General features: G+C 38.5%; 1 protein-coding gene across 1 annotated transcript in view; it reads left to right on the forward strand.

Moving 5' to 3' along the window:
- The window catches only part of AGBL1 (AGBL carboxypeptidase 1), an 837,843-nt gene that overhangs the window by 306,390 nt on the left and 510,146 nt on the right, over window positions 1-21,307 (forward strand). The window contains exon 18 of the mRNA XM_009429779.4: window positions 11,209-11,389. Coding sequence (XP_009428054.3) covers window positions 11,209-11,389 — 181 coding nt within the window. The remainder of the gene's footprint in view (window positions 1-11,208; window positions 11,390-21,307) is intronic.

Raw genomic sequence — 21,307 nt, forward strand, 5'->3', positions numbered from 1 at the left:
CCCTCTCCCCCTCCTCCCCTTTCCCCCTCCTCCCCTCTCCCCCTCCCCCTCCTCCCCTCTCCCCCTCCCCCTCCTCCCCTCTCCCCCTCCTCCCCTCTCCCCCTCCCCCTCCTCCCCTCTCCCCCTCCCCCTCCTCCCCCTCATCCTCCTCCCCCTTCCTCCCCCTCATCCTCCTCCCCCTTCCTCCCTCTTCCACCGTCATCCTCCCTCCTCCTCCACCCTCCCCCTCCCTCCTCCCCCTTCCTCCTCCCTCCCTCCTCCCACTCCTCCTCCCTCCTCCTCCTCCTTCTTCTTTTTCTTCTTTGTAAAGTGAAAGCAAGTTTATTAAGAGAGTAAAGGAATAAAGAATGGCTACTCTGTAGGCAGAGCAGCCCCAGGCCAGCTGGTTGCCCATTTTCAAGATTATTTTTTGATTTTATGCTAGACGAGGGGTGGATTATTTGTGAGTTTTCTGGGAGAGGGGTGGGCTTTGACTGTGGTATGGAAAATTATATGGAATGGAGCAAAATTACAAATGAGATCGTGGTATTTGGCACGTGGTACCCTTTTCCTCACATACTCTTTGCCATCCCCACTTAAATTCATTTCATTTCTTTAACTGGCCAAGTTTCCTCAATCCAGAGAAGTCTCTGCTTATCTGTCAACTCCTCAAAGAGCCTTCTTTTCTAAAATGATGATTCCACTCCTCCTCTTTCAATCCCCATTGCCTCCCTCTGCTTTAAGTAAATACCCACTAATGCCCAGGACCTCAAGCCTGGGACCTTCATAGTACTTACATGATGTTATTTTCTCCCTTCTCCACTTCCCAGCCCTTATTTGGCTGGGACTTTAACTCTTTCACCACAGTCCCTATTATAGTGCCTGTTGCATCACAAGACCTCAATAAATAAATATTCTTTGAATGAATGAATTAATGAATAAAAAATGAGTGATTATGTTGTTTATGTTGTGACATAACTGAGCATGGAGGAGTTAATGACAGGAGTTAATTACAGTTAATTGCACCTATCTACTCAGCAAATATTTTCTGAATAATTCCCGTGTAGACAACAGAGAAATAAGGTATGGAAAGCAGAGAGGGTGATGGAAGAGACCAAATATGAAAATGGATTCTAAGGTCACATGGTGAGTTGTACACAGTTGCATAGATGATGTGCCTGGGACCCAGGAGAAGGGAGTTACTCTTTCGCCTGGGGCATCAAGAAAAGCTTCAGGTGGAAGGACAATGAATTTGCTAGGTAGAAGAAGTGAGGATGAACAGGAAAGGACACAGTGTGTTTTGGGAACAGTAAAAATCAGAGGATGGGTATTTGGTTCAGGAGTGACAGGAAAGGAGACCAATTGGCTGGGCCAGCTGGAGTGGGGTACACTTTCAATGAGGAGACAAAGGACTGTGGGTTCTACTACAGTGTGTTACCTGGAAGATGATACCATCAGACTTAGGTTTTCGTTTTTACACCTTATATGCTGCTGTGTGGCTGGACCAGATGTTAAGGAAGAGGTTGTAGTAATGCAGTGAAGAAGAAAGGGGGATATATGTTTGAGAGAGAAGGAAAGAGAGAGGGTGGGACTTGAAGGTCCTGAACATTAATAGGAAAATATGTGTATTACTTACAATTTGTGAAGAAGCTGAAAAGATTTAAGAAAAATATTTGTAGGCTGCCAATAGAATGATCATTATCCTTCAATCAGTTTCCAAAGCTTATCAGCTACAAAGGGCCTGTGGTCAGCCTTGGCCTCCATGCCTTCCTCCCTGCTGTCCCCAAGAATCCCCAGTGCGGTGAGTAGGACCATCAGAATCTCTGTTCCCCGCTCTGCCAATGTATGAATCCCCACACCTTTTTGGTGAAAACTAAGCAAATCCATCACTGAAAGATGTCAGAGCTTCTTGGGCTCCTTGTCATCTGGAGGTAATGGAGGTCACATGTCAGGTTTTGGGGAAAAGGCAGAGTGCAAAATTCTGGGAGGGACAGGGTCTGGGGCCACTTCCTGTCACTGGAAGGCTGGTAGGGCTGAAGAAGAACAATTTCTGGTGAAGGCAAATGGTTTGGAAATGATAATCTGGTCAGTTTCTTATTCCAGTGGTATATGGGTCAGAAAGATCACAGCTTAAGAGTTTGTAAAAGATGGCTTGGGTGCAGACAAACCCTGCTCATCTGGGAAGGAATTGTGTCCCAGCAAGAGAAAGCCAGCTCACACTTCATTGTTCTGAAGCTGATTATTAGCCGTGATTACCTGCACTTTCTATTTTCTTCTGCTACCACCCAACTTTGGACCACTTTTCTGCTTATTAGCACTAGCATCTGAATATTGGAAAAGAGGAAAAGAGAGATGAAGGAGCTCCATGTAATTTTGCTTCCTGTTAGCAGCTCTATTAAAAGAATACTGAAGGAACCAATAGAATTAAAGCAGATTGAAACCATTGGCTAAAAAGTTTGATTTTCATCTACCCTGTTTCACGTTGCCATTGATAATCATTATATTTAGTGCAGCAAAGACTTAGGAGAGCCTTGCTTTATGGGTAGAGAACAGATTTCAAAAGATTTTAATTTTCCCAAATCCATTCAATCAGTAAGAGGCAGAACCAGATCTCAAACCAAAGTCTTCCAATTCATACTTTACATGGTACTTGTTCCCTCACTATATCATATTTTGTCTCAATAAGATTCATTTTGGCCTTCCTCTTAAATATATACAGGCAAAATAATACATAATGAAATGAAAAGAATATTGGATTTTGATTCAGAACACCTAAGTTTTTCCCTTGCTTTCTCTCTTTTCTTGCCTTATAAGCAAGATAGTGATAATTCCTGCCTTGCCTACTTCACAGATTTACTCTCAATACCAAAGGAATAATACAGGTGAAAACGCCTTCTCTGCTGCAAGGTGCTATAAAAATGCCATGAATGTGTTTACATACAATCCCACACATTTGAACAGAGCTAGTCAGAATTATTTGTTACTATGTCATATAGCTACCAGTTGTAATAACATGGCATGAATTTAAAGGATTCTTTTTATTTTGCAGTATTGAGAAAATTCTGAGAAATTAGAAATGTATCAGTAATAACTGATATAGCTTTTGAAGAGAAGAAAATACTTTATTATTTGCAGGGGTTAGGATTATTTTCCTGGAAACTTTAGGAGAATCAACAGAAAACATTAAAAAAATAAGGAGTATAAGAAAGTTCAATAATTTGGAAATTTCGATAAAAGTTTTTTTCCTTGTCTTGGAAAACATGTAAAAAGAACACATACAACAGAAAACAAAAACACACATTTCTATTTCTGAAAATGAGGAGATAAGTTTCCAGGTACCTAAAGACTGTTAAAAGCTGTCAAGTTCTTGCACAATCTTGGTGGAAGAAACATGGAGAGATGTGGAAAATGGAGAGGTTATGAGCAAGGGTGATACGATTTTATGCCCAGCAAAAACATTTTTCAAAACTGAGGATAAAATGAGTTCACTTTCGGACAAATAAGAAGTGCATGTGTTCACTGCCAGCAGATTCATATCAGAAGAAACACTAAAAGGTGAGTTTCAGGCAGGAGAAAAATGAAACCTGATGAAAGTTTGTAGATGCAGCAAGGAGTGAGGAGTAATTAAAAGAGTAAATATGTGGTTTAAATCAATATTGACTTTATTACACAATAAATGTAAATGTCTTATGGATTTTAGGATATGTAGTGGAAACTAAAATATAGTAGATTATATTACACTATAATAAATCAAAGAAGTACCTTGTAATCTCTAAGGTAACTGCTGAAAAAGAATAGAAGGATATATAACAAGCTAATAGAGGAGAAAAAAGAAACAATGGGAAAAAAACAATCCAAATGAAGGTCAGATGGGAAAAAGAATTGATTGTACATTAGGACAAATGGAGAGCAAATATTAAATTGATAGCTATATGCCAATATAAATCATTAATTATATGAAATGGAAATTTTGACTAAATGCTTCAATTAAAATAAAACAGTGCTAGACTAAATAAAATACAATATACAACCATATGGTGCTTCAAAAGACAAATACTTGTAAAGCGATGGAAACACTGAAAGTGATGAAAAAAATATATATTTTAAATACTAACCAAAAGAAAGCCAGCAAAGCTATATTTATACACACAAAGGAGACATTAAGGCAATGCCTTAGGAGAACTGGAGAGATATAATGATAGAAAGTTCAGTTAAGCAGGGAAATATAATAATTCTAAATCTGTATGCAGTTAATAACATAGCCTAAAAATAAAGAATTGACAACTTAATATGGAATTGACAAATTCACAATCATCTTTGGAGATTTTAACATACCACTCTCAATAATTCATGGAACAAGCAGATATAATATTGGTAAGAATATAGACAATATGAGAAATATGACTAACAAACTTGACCTAATTGGTGTATATGGGACATTGTACCCAATAACATTCTTTGATCCTAACAGCTTTATTCATAATGGCCCTAAACTGGAAAGAACTCAAATGTCTATCAAGAGGTGAGAGAATAAACAAATTGTGGCATATTCATTGCTATGTGGTACCTTGGAATACAACTCAGTGATTAAAAGAAATTACTGATGCATCCAACAACATAGATAGCTCTCAAAAGTATTATGCTAAGTTAAAGAAGCCAGGCAGAAAAGTTATATACTGTATGATTTTTTTTTTTTTTTTTGAGACGGAGTTTTGCTCTTGTCACCCAGCCTGGAGTGCAGTGGTGTGATCTTGGCTCACTGCAACCTCCGCCTATTGAGTTCAAGCGATTCTCCTGCCTCAGCCTCCCAAGGAGCTGGGATTACAGGCGCCTACCACCATGCCCAGAAAATTTTTGTATTTTTAGTAGGGATGGGGTTTTGCCATGTTGGCCAGGCTAGTCTTGAAATCCTGACCTCAGGTGATCTGCCTGCCTCGGCCTCCCACAGTCCTGGTATTACAGGCGTGAGCCTCCGCTACTCACACTGTATGATTTAATTATGAAATTCCAGAAAAGGAAGCACTATGGTGATTAAAAAAAAAAAAAAAAAAAAAAAGCAAATCGGTGGTTGCCAGAGGCTAGGGGTGGGGTGAAAGGATTGCCTGCAAAGTGAAATGAGGAGAATATCGGAGATGACAATAATAATTTTATATCATGATCATTTGGTTTTACAACACTGTATACATGTGTCAAAATTTATTGACTTGTAGCACTACAATTGGTAAAATGTATTTGCGTAAATTATATCACAAACTAATAAAAAAGATAGAAACATCTTTTAATATTGATATGGAAATATCTTCAAGATATATTGGTAAATGAAAAATGCACAGTGCATAAAATGTGCATGGTATGTACCTTTTTTGGAAAACATAGTAGCATGTGTCTTATATACAAATTTTTCTCATTTTATTTTTTTTTCTCAGAATCTTTCCACTTCCTTTTCCACTCCTGTTTCCTGTCTCCTTCCTTCCTCATCCTGTTTTCCTTCTAACAGGTTGTATACACTCTCTTCTAGGATTGCTGGACTTCATGTTAGCTGCATGATTCCACCTTGAAATCAAACCTGCTCTCCTGGTCATTTCTTCTACCCCTTAATCCCACTATCTAATTCTTCAGCTCCAAGAAGCCCCATCTGATCATACCTTTGTATAATGTTGTTTTTTTTTTTTTTTTTTGTGGTGCTTCCATAGCATACAAGATTGTTCCCAAACCCTTAGTATGCCCTAGAAAGGGCTGCAGAAGCAGGCACGAACTTAGTTTTTGTACCTTCATTTCTTCTCTTGCCTTCCAAATGGCCTGTGCTTTAGTCACATTAAACCATTTCATTTTTCCTTGGGTATTATGTACTTTATGACCTCAGACGTTTGCAAATACGTCTACTTAGGCCATTTCTACTACCTTTCTTTTTTCTTTTCTTTACTTGGCAAACAATTAAACTGGACAGACCAGATCAAATGTTACCTTTTCTGTGAAAATTCATTTTTTTTACTCTTCTTCTCCTGTGGTGCCTTAGTATTTGAAAATACTTTGCCTTTGTGAAATTGACATATGATTGTTATTCTCTAAAAAAGTAAACATTCCAGATAGGGATAAAGATGACCTTAAAATCACGTAGATTACCTCTACTTGCAGCTGTCTGTATGTATAGATACCTTTGTATAAATTTTACAGCCACATACAAATGGGATCCTTCTGTGATGCACTCTGTCGTCTGTTTTTTTTTCACTCACTGTTATATCACAGGTACCTTTTTCTGTTGACAGAAAAAGACTTATGTATCATTTTTAATGGCTGCATAGCATTCTGTTTTGCATATTATTTCCTGAACTAGTTTCCTATGAATGTGTGTTTAAGTCATTTACAGTTGTTTGCGTTAGTATAAATGATGTCACAATGATTACTCCACTGTGTTTGAAAATATCCTGATGAATGTCCCTGATGACATTGGATTGTAATTATCTGTGCGCCTTTCTTTCCTACCAGACTGTTATTAGTTTCCTGAGGGCAAAAAACCATTATTTATCTTGTAATCTACAGAACCCTGCAGAGTGCCAGTAGAAGCTTAATATATATTGTTGAAAGAAAGAAGGAATAAATGAATGGATGTTTATATAGTTGGGTACACATGTTTATCATCACACATGTCTTCAGTTTTTACTCAACTTTTCATTGGCCTAAAGGCCTGATATCTCTTAGGCATTATTCAATCCCCTACTTGTTCCTAATTTCTTTTCACAGATGTCATTACCACTATAAATTCAATATGTAGCTTTAAGAATAAAAATCTGTCCAAACCATGACTCCCCCATAGACTATGGTGGTCACTGAAACATATTTTATTAATTGCAGAAAAAAATAAATGCAAATGTCTGGCACTTTTTGCCTGACCCTGAGCAGACACGAGTTACTAAGACTGAGATTGTCAATTGCAAGAAAAAACCACATGGTATGTGTGGTGCATACTATTTGCAGCTGTTGTCCATTATGAGTTCTCTGGAGTACCATTTGCTGCTACAACTGAATGGTCTTGTAAGTTTAACTTACCAACATGACTGCAAAATTGTCTTAAATCACAGAGGGGAAGAGAGGAAAGCCAACTAGAACTGGCTAAAATACTGCTTATGTCTTCATGAGAATCCATCGTTGTCCCCATTTGCTTCTTCAGGATACTAGAACAGCCTGCAAGGTCTTGTGGTGTATTACAATACAGCAGATTATCAACTTGACTCTCCAATGGAAAGAAACACATTGTTGATGTCTCTCTGTTAGAGCTTGCATTTGGCTTATTGATTAATGTACTGCGTTGTACTGGGTATATCAGGCAATGGAAGCCAACTGGCCCAGACAATGGAAGTGTTTTATTAGTGTCAAAAATTTACAAGAGCTTAAGCCATTTCTTATTTCATCTTGCTGGGCTGAAAGCACTTACTATTGTTGTCCAATATGCTGCAAATGAACATAGTTCAAAAATCACAAAGAGAGTGATATGGAATTATAGAACTGAAAATAGGATACTGATTGGGTACAAATTCATCAAGCCTCTTTATTTCGAAACAAGCTTTTTATTGGCGTGCCAACACAGCTTGCTTTGGAAAAAGCGAAACCAACTGTGAGCAAATGATATAGTAGGAAAGTTGACCTCCCATTAATTTCAGTTGTGCCTAGCTAGCTAACTGTACATCTCCTTCTTTCCAACATTTTTTTTTAGAAAGTTTCAGTTAGTGAGTCATTAGTCCTATGGTGCAGAACACCTAATCTGCTATGGACTGAATATGTATGTCCTCCCAAAATTATATGTTGAAATCCTAATTCCCAAAGTGATGGTGTTAGAAGGTGAAACCTTTGGAAGTTGATTAGGTCATGAGGGTAGTGCCCTCATAAATGGGATTAGTACTTTAAGAAAAGAGGCTTGCGGGAACTCAGTTGTCCCTTCCACATGTGAAGACACAGTAAAAAGAAAGTCATCTAAGAAACAGAAGGCGGGGCCTCACCAGGCACAGAATTTGCTGGCACCTTAATCATAGATTTCTTGGTCTCCAGAACTGTAAAAAAGAAATTTCAGTTGTTTATAAGCCACCCAGTCTATGGTATTCTGCTATGGAAGCCCAGAAAAAGTAAGACAAATCCATTGCCCAGTTTTTTCAGAAACTTACATAACTCATCTCATGTTAAAAATGGTGAGGCTGGAATTTGAACCCTGGAAATACGGCTCCTAAAGTTGTTCTGTAATTCACTATGCTGTACTGTCCCTGATTGGGTAAACATGTCATCTACAATAATTTCAGAATTCGTTTTATAAAGCACAGCCTTTGGCATATATTTCTTCTGGTGAAAATTCATCATCTCCCTTTTACTTAAGATAGCGGTTCTCAATTGTTCTTTTCTAAAACACACATGTCAAATATCATTCTCCCTACAACTATTTCACTCTTTTCTCCACAATCTAGAAAGCACACACGAATACATGTCATTCAAGGTAATATTATTATAGGGATGACTTTAAACCTGATCTTACATTGAGTTTAACAGGGTGTAGCAAAAACCTGAGTACAGTGGCCTAACCAAATAGTGGTTTACTGTTCTCAAACATCCAGAAGTAACGAAGAAGCTGGTGAAAATGTGGTATAGCTGCTTAAGGAATTTGCCAAGAACCCTGGCTCCCTCTACTTTTATAGTCACCATCTTTAGCATGTGACTTTGATTCTCAAGTTGGCTTTCTCATCTGAAGGTATCACATCTATGTGCAAAACTGGAGGAAGAAGAAGGGCGAAGGACAAGACACAAAAACCAAGTAGGCATTTACCAGATGAAACTGTTCCCTTTAATTAGTTTTCCAGAAGGACTCACACTCTAGTAACATTTAAATCTCACTGGACACAACTGTGTCACACGGCCACTCCTACCTACAAAAGGATCCATGAAGCTAGTATTTTAATATGGGCAAATTCCTTCCCCTTCAAAAATCAGGGCCCTGGTAATAAGAAAGAAAGGGAGAAAGGCTACTGGGCAGGTGACCGGCAGTTTGTGCCATGTATGTAATATCATAAGCAAGCACTTGCACTTTTATTGCTAACTGATGACTCTGCAATATACTCTGTTACTTATCACAGGATATCAGTGAGACACTGACTCTATGGTTGAGAATGTCTGATCTACAGGATGAAGTCCAAATCCCTAAACAAAATATATAAGAAAGGATCTTACCAGTTTAATATTAGCCTACTTTTTAAAATTTATGTTCCACCATCTCTAGCCCTTTGCTTGAGCCACACATAACTTGTCTTCATTTTTTAATTCATCAACTTTTGCGCCACTGGTTTTGGCATATGTCCCTTTCTTTGTTCAGAAGACCCTCCTCACCGTCTCCATCTGGTAAATAATACTTATTTTGCAAGATCCAGTGTGAATACCATCACATCTCTGGAAATGGCCTTACCTCTCTCAGTCATACCTATTTTGGTGTTTTGTATACACCTCCATTAGCTCACTTGTAATTATTTTCTTTCATATTTGTCACTACTGACAAATGCTATGGCCTCTTAGAGAACAAGGACTATAATTTATTCAACTTTTTCTACCCAGTGCTCCTGCAGTTCTTGGAATATGCTCAAGACACCTGCTTAAGGGAAAATATAGCTGAGTGTTACCTCCAGTGTATAGGTGACCTACAAGGAGCTGAAGTAACCTGTTTTCACCATAGTCAGTAAAAATGCACTGATCTACACCCCTTAAATCTAGACCTCAGTGGATTAATGGCTGTCAGCAGAAATACGGAAGAGACAGATAGTCTTTAGGTTTTTTTTTTTTTTTTTTGGTCTTAGTTGATGATAATAACATAATTCAGTAATTTTAAAGTGTTTTCTTTATATCTTCCATTGCCTATTCTTTAGCTCTGTTATCAAAAGATATTCAATTTTTTCTTTCTTTGTGCACAATTTGAGACACAGTTTGTATCTTCAAAAAGGCTACGGTTTTTTAGATTCTGTATGAGTAAGATAGTATCATGTTTGTCTTTCCGTGTGTGTCTTATTTCACTTAACACAATGTGCTCCAGACTCATCCATGTTGCTGAAAATGACAGAATTCCATTTTTTTATGGTTGAATAGTATTCTATTGTATCTATGTATGTGTGTATATATAAAATCATATATTCATATATATGTGTATATATATAAAATCATATATTCATATATATGTGTATATATATAAAATCATATATTCATATATATGTGTATATATATAAAATCATATACGTGTGTGTGTATATATGTGTGTGTGTGTATATATATATATACACACACGTCAGTAAATGAATCAAAACACATTTTCCACCTGAGCCCAGACATGGCTTTAGAATGCATTTCAGCACTATGATACTCCAGCTATCTTCTATAAACAAAGGAGGGAAGACATTCCTATCTTTCCCTCATCAGCACATTCTCCATAAAGACTGTTCATGTCAATACACTACCTGTAACTGGGCAGAGAGTGTTTTCCTGACTCCCTTTGCAAAGTGAAGCAAGCATTGTGACTCCAAGATTGAGCTTCCAGATATTTAACTCTTTTGTCAAATCTCTCTCAAGGATTGGGTTCAGGGTCTTACAGTCATGGAGTTCCAAAGATACTGCTTCTGTTACTTGCCTTCTATTTCTGCTAAGGAATGAGAGGGACCATCCCACCCACAGACTTTACGAATGAGGAGGGAAAGAGCTAACATACTGAATGGCAGGCAATATAGTGAGTGCTTTATATTTACTTCTTTTTGTTTTTTATAACAACCACATAAAGTCAGTATTATTGTCCCCATTTTATAGATAGGAGATAGTGTGAAAGAAATTAATTCATTTGCCTGAGATCCCAGAGGTAGTGAGAGATGAAGATAATCAATCTCAGATTTGTGACATCTAGCATCATGCTATTGAACGCTGGAGAATTCGTTATTTCTTTTGTGATCTTGATAAAATCTGCTTCTTGGGTTCTTTTCATACCATCAAATAGTTACATTTTTGATGACAGCCTTGAGCTGTACCTTCATACTTTCTTGAGTCTTGCAGACCACAGAGGAAGATAGAAAATGGGTAAATGTAGATCAGATATGTGTTAGAAGCAATCCATCTATTTAAAACCTCATGCCAATCATGTGAAAATCTGGTCCCCTGGAGGACATCTTGATGGAAACGGAAAGCGAATTTGGGTTTAATTTTCTTATGTCCCTTTTTCTGCAGGACATCGTCCATATCAGGTGATCACCGCTCGAGTTCATCCAGGAGAGAGCAATGCCAGTTGGGTGATGAAGGGTACCTTGGAGTTCCTGGTCAGCAGTGACCCTGTGGCTAGGCTCTTGAGGGAAAACTTCATCTTCAAGATCATACCCATGCTCAACCCAGATGGTGTCATCAACGGCAAGTATGTCAGGCACCTGGCTCAGCCAAACCCACAATTATGCTACCACAGTGACACTGTCATTTCACCAAGTGGGCGTGATTGGAGAGGCCTCGGTACTCTGTCGAGAATAAACTCTTGGTTTTCTGTTTTCTGCTACAAATAACAACCTACTTTCCATACACACTGATGTCAGTCTCATGGTTTCTTTGAGTAGAAAGGTATAGAATTGAGGCCTAGGCAGGAGGATCACTTGAGACTAGTAGTTCAAGACCAGTCTGGGCAACACAGTGAGACCCCATCTCTACAAAATAAATTAATTAAAAAATAGGAAGCTATAGAATCACAGGCAATTAATAGCAGAGGAAGAATCTAGTTTAACATTTTTCTTTTAAAAAGGAGGAAACTGGTGTCCAGGGTAATCAAATGACTTGTCCGAATCACATGGTGGGTTAATGATAAAGTCAGGGCCCAAACTGTGATTTCTTCAGAGTAAGACCAATGCTTTTATTTACTTATTAATATTTACTACAGGGAAATCTTTATTCTCAATTAGCTCTGATAGGACACAGCTATAAGAATGGTGTCCCTCTAGCTAAATAAAATGTCAGCTGAAAAACAGAAGTTGAGGTTGTTCTTCTCTTTACCTAGCCCTTACAGAACTCTTCGAAATATATGATGGGAAAGATGGCTCCTGTGCCTGGTGAGCTCCGTTGAAATGGACCACATTCTCAGAGTTTGTGAGCTGAGGCCCAGACATCAGATGAGGCACCCAAAGTCACACAGGTGGTGCATGAGGGTGACAGGATTAACATCCACAAAGAGGTCTTTCAAACTTTGTGGGCAAAGGATAAAGCCGCCCCTTGCCATGGTAATAGATGAATAGGAATGGACATTCTATCCCATGAGAAAAAGAGAATGCAAGATAAACTGAAAACATTGAAGGAAAAAAAATTCAAAATCTACAATGGAAAATGTATTTTTAATAAAAATTAGTATCAAAGAAGCAAAAAAGAAGTTTAGAAAACTATAAAATAGAGCAATATTAAAATTGTTAAATGAAAGAGACAAAATGAGAATTATAAAGAAATACTAAAAGCACAAAAACTTCAAAGAAATAAAATGAAAATGACTTAAAATAAATAAGAATGATGTAAGAAAGATGAAATAATTCAATTTTTAAGAAACAATTTAAGTGTTAAACAGCCAAGAATAGACTAGTTTCAAAAGATAAGCACCGAAGATAGATAAGTTGAAAAGGTTAAAAGTATGAAGATGATATACCCAGTAATGGGATGGCTGGGTCAAATGGTATTTCTAGTTCTAGATCCCTGAGGAATCTCCACACTGACTTCCACAATGGTTGAACTAGTTTACAGTCCCACCAACAGTGTAAAAGTGTTCCTATTTCTCCACATCCTCTCCAGCACCTGTTGTTTCCTGACTTTTTAATGATTGCCATTCTAACTGGTGTGAGATGATATCTCATAGTGGTTTTGATTTGCATTTCTCTGATGGCCAGTGATGATGAGCATTTTTTCATGTGTTTTTTGGCTGCATAAATGTCTTCTTTTGAGAAGTGTCTGTTCATGTCCTTCGCCCACTTTTTGATGGGGTTGTTTGATTTTTTCTTGTAAATTTGTTTGAGTTCATTGTAGATTCTGGATATTAGCCCTTTGTCAGATGAGTAGGTTGCGAAAATTTTCTCCCACGTTGTAGGTTGTCTTTTCACTCTGATGGTAGTTTCTTTTGCTGTGCAGAAGCTCTTTAGTTTAATTAGATTCCATTTGTCAATTTTGGCTTTTGTTGCCATTGCTTTTGATGTTTTGGACATGAAGTCCTTGCCCATGCCTATGTCCTGAATGGTAATGCCTAGGTTTTCTTCTAGGGTTTTTATGGTTTTAGGTCTAACGTTTAAATCTTTAATCCATCTTGAATTGATTTTTGTATAAGGTGTAAGTATATACCCAAATGACTATAAATCATGCTACTATAAAGACACATGCACACATATGTTTATTGCGGCATTATTCACAATAGCAAAGACTTGGAACCAACCCAAATGTCCAACAATGATAGACTGGATTAAGAAAATGTGGCACATATACACCACGGAATACTATGCAGCCATAAAAAATGATGAGTTCATGTCCTTTGTAGGGACATGGATGAAATTGGAAATCATCATTCTCAGTAAACTATCGCAAGAACAAAAAACCAAACACCGCATATTCTCACTCATAGGTGGGAATTGAACAATGAGATCACATGGACACAGGAAGGGGAATATCACACTCTGGGGACTGTGGTAGGGTGGGGGGAGGGGGGAGGGATAGCACTGGGAGATATACCTAATGCTAGATGACGAGTTAGTGGGTGCAGCGCACCAGCATGGCACATGTATACATATGTAACTAACCTGCACAATGTGCACATGTACCCTAAAACTTAAAGTATAATAACAAAAAAAAAAGTATGAAGATGATAAATTACAAAAAGATGAAAAGCATAAATTCCAAATGATGAAATATGTTAAACCAGGTTAAAGGAAAGCAAATAAAAGCTACAGACCATAAAAATAAAATTTCAGTACACACACACACATACAGAAAGGAAAGACACCCATGTACCCATGTGTTCCTTACAGGTGAGCTCCTCCCAGCTTAGCTGTTGCCAGACTTCATTTTATTTACTTTTTTATGGAGATTATTTGAGGGCAGAGAATGTTGGGCAGAGAGCAGGGTTTCTTCTCTTTCTCTGTGGTGACTGATTGGCCTTTAAGCACATGGGAAAACTGGGAGGCCAAGTCCTTCACTAAGAAACTCGATCAGACCTTGGAAAGAAATTAGCCTTCTGAGCTCTCAAGCTGGAAAGGCCCCAAAGCAGTGTTCGCTCCTGGTCAAACAGAACTCAGCCGGCTCTTGCTATGTGTTCCTTTAATGGCAGAGAACAGCTCTGGGACATCAGTGAATGGCTCCTCCCTGCTTGAGCAGCCAAGGATTTTACTAGCAAACTTTCTCAGCCTAAATGGATGGAAAACAGTTATGCAAGGCATCTTGAGGGACATGATCCCATTTTGACATTTTCTCATCCAAGTTGGCTCTTTTCTGAAATCTCTCCTTCGCTGGAATTGTCTGCGGTCCAGTAGAGAATGGAAAGAGCCGTGGATCTAGAGTCATATGATTCGTTGGGAATTCTTGCTTTTCTCCTGCCCTAGTCAGTTTTCTCTTCTGTTGGAAGAGGGAGACAACATGCTCCCTGTTGACCATTCTGGAAAAGGTCTCAGAAACCCAAGGCAATATTCAAGCTCAGGGATTAAGTATTGTAGTTTCTTCAATTTTAAATGCTTACACCACCAAACCAGGGGCTTTATCCAGATCTTTGGTTTAAAGGTTAATGTGATCTCAGTCACTGAGTATCCTCCTGGCCTGGACACACATTATTTCCAGCTCACAGCTGGTTGCTTTGGATTCCCAAATGGCAGGCCAGCTTCTCCTTAGTGACACTGGCATTTATCATCATTACCATTATTTATTATGATATGACTAAAAGTACCTTTTCATTTATATAGCATCTTTCATCATGGAGCTCAAGGCACTTTGTAGATCACTTGGATTACCCGAACAATTTTGGCTGAAAGGGACTTGGAAATCATAGTGTTATTCTACTGAAGGAAAAATCTACAGGTCGTAGCACATCATTATGAAAAAACTTGAGGCTGCCTGAATGGATAATGCCTCATCATAAAAGAGCTTAAAAGTCTCAGTGCCTGAGCCTTCCTTAGAACATACGTAACATATGGTTTATCTAATTTCTGCTTGAACTAGTTCTGTGATTGACATTTTATTTCAGGGCATGCCCACTCTGTTGTGTATCATCAGGTGGATTTGTGTTTTACTGTGTTTTGATCTTTGTCCTGTGAGCTTCACCCATTTTAATCATTCCTCCCTTAGGAAATCCCATGGATAAAATCTAATCCCCCTCATCCGTGCCTGAACTTTCCCATGTGAAGTTCTCTCCAACCTTGATGCAGTTCACCTAAATCTTGTGTATATGGTATTTTTTTCGATGTTCTCATCTTCATTGGTTTTCTCTGGGTATATTCTTATTAATAGGCTCCTTTTTGTGACACTGTGGTCTTTTGTCCTTTGTAATGTATTTTAACAGTTTTGGGGGAACAGGTTTTTTTTTTTTGGCTACGTGGATAAGTTATTTTAGTGGTAATTTCTGGGATTTTGGTTCACCCATCCCCCGAGCAGTGTACATTGTACCCAATGTGTAGTCTTTTATCCCTCACCCCCCAACTCTTCCCCCGCAAGTCCCCAAAGTCCAGTATATCATTCTCATGTCTTTGCATCCTCATAGCTTAGCTCCCACTTACAAATGATAACATATGATATTTGATTTTCCATTCCTGAGTTACTTCACTTAGAATAACAGTCTCCGACTCCATCCAAGTTGCTGCAAAGGCCATTATTTCATTCCATTTTATGCCATGCTGATATATATATATATATATATTTCTATATATCTCACATTTTCTTTATCCACTCATAGGTTGATGGCACTTAGGTTGGTTCCGTATCTCTGCAATTGTGAATTGTGCTGCTGTAAACATGTGTGTTCAAGTGACTTTCATATAATGACTTTTCCTTTGGGTAGATCCCCAGTAGTGGGATTACTGGATTGAATGGTAGTTCTACTTTTAGTTCTTTAAGGAATCTCCATACTGTTCTTCATAGTGATTGTACGAGCTTACATTCCCACCAGCAGCGTAAAAGTGGTCTCTTTGCATATCTACGCTAACATCTATTACATTTTGATTTTTTAATTATGACAATTGTTGCAGAAGTAAGGTGGTATCTCATTGTGGTTTTAATTTGCATTTCCTTTATAATTAGTGAAGTTGAGCATTTTTTTCATATGTTTGTTGGCTACTTGTATATCTTTTGAGAACTGTCTATTCGTGTCCTTTGACCAGTTTTTGATGGGATTTTTTTTTTCTTGCTAATTTGTTTGAATTCCTTGTAGATTTTAGATATTAGTCCTTTGTTGCATGCATAGTTTGCAAAGATTTTTCTCCCACTCTGTGGGTTGTCTGTTTACTCTGCTGATTATGTCTTTTGCTGTGCGGGAGCTTTTTAGTTTAATTAGGTCTCTTTTTTTGTTGTTGTTGTTGCATTTGCTTTTGGATTCTTAGTCCTGAATTCTTTGCCTAAGCCAATGCCTAGAAGAGTTTTTACAGTGTTATCTTCTGGAATTTTTATGGCTTCAGGTCTTAGATTTAAGTCTTGGATCCATCTTGAGTTGATTTTTATATAAGGTGAAAGATGAGGATCTAGTTTCCTTCTTCTACATGTGGCTTGCCAGTTATCCCAGCACCATTTATTGAATAGCATGTCCTTTTCCCACTTTATGTTTTGTATGCTTTGTCAAAGATCACTTGGCTGTTAAGTACTGGCTTTATTTCTGGATATTCTATTTTGTTCCATTGGTCTACATGCCTGTTTTTATGCTAGCACCGTGCTGTTTTGGTAACTATAGCCTTGTAGTACAATTGAAGTCGGGTAATGTGATGCCTCCAGATTTGTTCTTTTTGCTTAGTACTGCTTTGGTTATGTGGCCTCTTTTTTTGGTTTCATATGAGTTTTAGGATTGTTTTTTCTAGTTCTTTGAAGAATGATGATGGTATTTTAATGGGAATTACATTGAGTCTGTAGACTGCTTTTGGCAGCATGGTTATTTTCACAATATTGACTCTACCTGTCCATGAGCATGGGATGTGTTTCCATTTGTTTGTGTCACCTGTGATTTTTTTTCAGCAGTGTTTTGTTTTCCTAGTAGAGATATTTTACTTCCTTGGTTAAGTGTATTTCTAGGTTATTTATTTATTTATTTTTACAGCTGTTGCAAAAGTGACTGAGTTCTTGATTTGATTCTCAGCTTAGTTACTCTTGGTGTATAGCAGTGTGTGTACATTGATTTTGTATCCTGAAACTTTACTGAATTCATTGATTAGATGTAGGAGCTCTTTGGATGAGTCTTTAGGGTTTTCTAGGTATATAATCACATCACTGGCAAACAGTGACAGTTTGACTTCCTATTTACAGATTTGGATGCCCTTTATCTCTTGTCTGATTGCTGTGGCTAGGACTTCAAGTACTATGTTGAATAGAAGTGATTAATGTGGGCATTCTTAGTAGGCTTCTTAAAGGTGAAAGAAATGTCCTGTGTGTTGTCTGATCAGTAAAGAGACAATCCTTGCATAAAGATTAGAGAACCAAAACCTGAACTTGGCACTTAGCCTACAAGGCTTTACTTCTCTCTCACAAATAAAAATGGAGCTTGCAATAATGAATAAAAGCAGACCAGTTTCCTTTTGTGGTGATGGTGATGGAGCTTCTGAGAGTGCCTGATAGCTTTTGATAAGAGTGGCCAGTGAAATAAAGGCATGATTTCCCAGCAAAATTTAGGGAGTCCTGCCAAGCCAAGGATCTCTTAGCAACACATGTCTGAACAGGGAGAGAAAATACAAAGATGGAAGGTTATGTTAAGTTCAAAAACAAACAAACAAACAAACATTTTGTCATCTTTCTGGCCTGGTAGTTTGTGTTGAATTGGGCTGAGTTCTAAGTAAATCAGGAGGACTGATCCAGCGGTTTCTTGACACTTAAAAATCTTCCCAAGGTGGGGTAAAAATAGAATAGGCAGTCAACAGATTTTCTTAGAGCAGAAGTGATAATTGGTAGCTGGATTAGAGTGGGAAGTGGGGAGAAGACAGGTGATTCCTGAACTGCGTTAAAGGTAGACATGATGTATAAATGAGCACGGGGTGAGGGAGAGGATAAGTCAAGCATGATTCCCAATCTTTTTATCTTGGTTGTTGGGTGGTAGTGACAAAATAATTTTTATAAACTCAACACACAGCCTAACATTTTATTTACAGGAGAACCAGGGCATATTGATTCTTAGGGTATATACAACTCTAAAAACTTGATTATCTTCTTTCAAGGCCATTGTGGAACAGAAGCAAACAGCAATAAAGAGCAAAGACTCCACTATAAGTAAATACACCAAGGTATTAAAACATAATAGCTGAATGCACTAGAGGAAACAAATCAAGCTATAAAAATCAGATACAAAATCTTGACCATTTTAACAATCTGGGACCATTTAAAGTTAGTGCCAGTAGTGTTTACTCCACTGTGGGTTGTGAAGACTTTACAATAAGAGCACTCACAGAATCCATCTAAAAAATTATTCAGCACCTTTTATGGGCCAAGAAAGAAGCTAATTCCTTTACATATATTGTCTTACTTAATCATCACTATAGCCCAACAAATGTAGGTGTTCTATGCAATTTCTAGATAAGAAAAGTTGAGCACACAGGCGTTCAGTTTTGAGTGCAGTTTAAACAGCTGGTGTTACAGAGCCAGGAACTCAAGTCTATCCTACATTACTTTGCTGTAGATATTTAAGGGAATTAGAATGTAAGAACCTTAACATGTTCTTGCAGGGCAGATTCTTGTATATTATTTAGTCCCAGTCATTCAAATGATAAGGAAACTGAGACCAAAGAGGTAAATGAGTTATCCACAATTACATAGCTAGTTCAACATGGAACTGGCATAAGAAATTGTCTAGATATTGAAAACACACACACACACATCCATGCCCAAGGTTATATGACTAGCTTGTGGGAGAGCTAACTTCAAATCCTTTGTTCATTTTGGTCTATCAGGTCTTCCCAACCTTGGATAGAGATATAAATAGAGTCTCAGCCCCATCAGCTGCTTGGTTCTGAAATTCATCTTGCTGACTCAGATCTTCATATCCAGGGTGTCTGGGAGAAGCCATGGCGCAGCCTTGCCCAGATTTCTGCTATTCTTTCCCGGGATGAATGAATTGGTTCATCCTCACTTCCTAGCTGGGCTTGATCCTGGACACTCTACCTTGACTTTCCAGCTTTCTCTACTAGAGAATGCTGTGTCCTTCCCTGTTACTGCCAGCTTTTGGCTGCAAACACCTCAGCTGACTGTGAATATTTATTGTCATGGGGCTTCTGTTCTATGGCTCACTTTCACTCAACTCGCCAGGATCACCAGGCGCTTAGACTGTCACCTCTGGGCTGGGCCATGCCTTTTCCTTCCCATTTTGAACTCAGCTCTACTTTTGAATGTATTTAAAGTCCTTTGGTATAATGACATGCAGCAGTGGCTCTCAGACTTTTGGATTTCACAGATCTGTTGAATTTAAATAAACAGAGGACTGATTAGTAAGTATGTCATTTTTTATTTGAACAAGTAAGAATGGAAGATACTCTCTGAGATCCCAAACAATTGACTGGGGAAAGTTTCAGTCTCATTTGTTTCTTGAGCTGCTGCCTTTTCTACATGGGATTATGCAGATAACCTGGGAGATGTGATGCTGGGCCTGTAGATCACGGCAATGAGCATACTTGCCATGTTCACTATAATCCATGCTGCTGGTACCCATGAAGGCTTCTTTGTGGACAGGAAGAAGTGTGTAGTCAATAAGTGTGTTAGTTATTCCCACTGTTAATCATCCTTTTCCAGGAACAGGGAAAATTCTGGAAGAGGAAAAGGTACCTGAAAAATGGGCCCTTAAGGGAAAGAGGCAATGCTCTTGAGCTTTAAATTGGGAATACTCAGGTCTAACCAGGGGGTCCCCGTAGGTCATAGAGGAATGATGGCATCTGCCATACGGAGGAGGCCAGAGGAGACAAGTGGCCTCTTGAGAATGAGAGCAGCTATACTAATAATCAGTTTTAATTTTTTTGAGTAGTTATCTTTTGCTATATAATTGACTATCTAAGTGTTAATCAGTCTTCTAGTCCTGTTTCAGCTATGCTACTGGGCTTTAAAGAAAGTGCCTATGCCTGGCCGGGCGCGGTGGCTCACGCCTGTAATCCCAGCACTTTGGGAGGCCGAGGCAGGCAGATCACGAGGTCAGGAGATTGAGACCATCCTGGCTAACACAGTGAAACCCTGTCTCTACTAAAAAATTACCAAAAAAAAATTAGCCAGGTGTGGTGGTGGGTACCTGTAGTCCCAGCTACTTGGGAGGCTGAGACAGTAGAATGGCATGAACCTGGGAGGCAGAGCTTGCAAGTGAGCCAAGATCACACCAGCCTGGGCAACAGAGCGAGACTCCATCTCAAAAAAACAAAAAAACAAAAAAACAACAACAAAAAAGAAAGTGCCTATGCCTAAGATTGGTTAAGGGGAAAAGCGGCACTCATACGTAACGAAATTCCTAAGGGAACAGTGGAAATAGTACAATGGCTAATACATTTTAAGAGTTGTACTCAGTAAAATGAGAACATTTAAGAAAATAAAATAGATTTGTTTTCTAATTATAAAAATGATACATGATACAGCCAAGATAATAGGTGTTTCAAAAATAAGACTTAATATACGGAATTAGTACAAATCTAATACAAGGTTCACACAAGTGGTAGAAGTCTAAGTTCAAAAGGAGATGCTAAAAAAAAAAAAAAACAGATTAAGAACTGCAGAGGCAGCTACCACCTGTAATAATGGAGGAAGCAAATGCCAGAGGAGGAGTTACCAGAACCTAGCAGGTTGAGGGGCTCCATGAGGCTGGTGTTTGGAACTCTGTGAAGGGAGACTGATCTGGCTAGGGCTTCAGTGCACAGCAGGCACAGCCTAGAGGGTGAAGGAGTCTAGAGTGGCCTGTATCCAAATAGTAAAGGAACCATTTGGTTCTTCCTGCTGCTGATGCCTTTGATGGAGTGCAGCAACGTTGGTACTATGGGAGCTGAAGGAGTAGGGATTGACACATTTAATGGCAGCTGCTCTGGTCTTGTTAACTGGAACTGGGAAACAGAAAGAGTGTGTTTCTTTCTCAACTTGCCTTCCTATCTTTCTCTAGGGCTTCTCATTGGCAGAACCTACTGTC

The sequence above is a fragment of the Pan troglodytes genome, chromosome 16 (assembly GCF_028858775.2).
Source record: "Pan troglodytes isolate AG18354 chromosome 16, NHGRI_mPanTro3-v2.0_pri, whole genome shotgun sequence".
Taxonomy (NCBI): Eukaryota; Metazoa; Chordata; class Mammalia; order Primates; family Hominidae; genus Pan; species Pan troglodytes.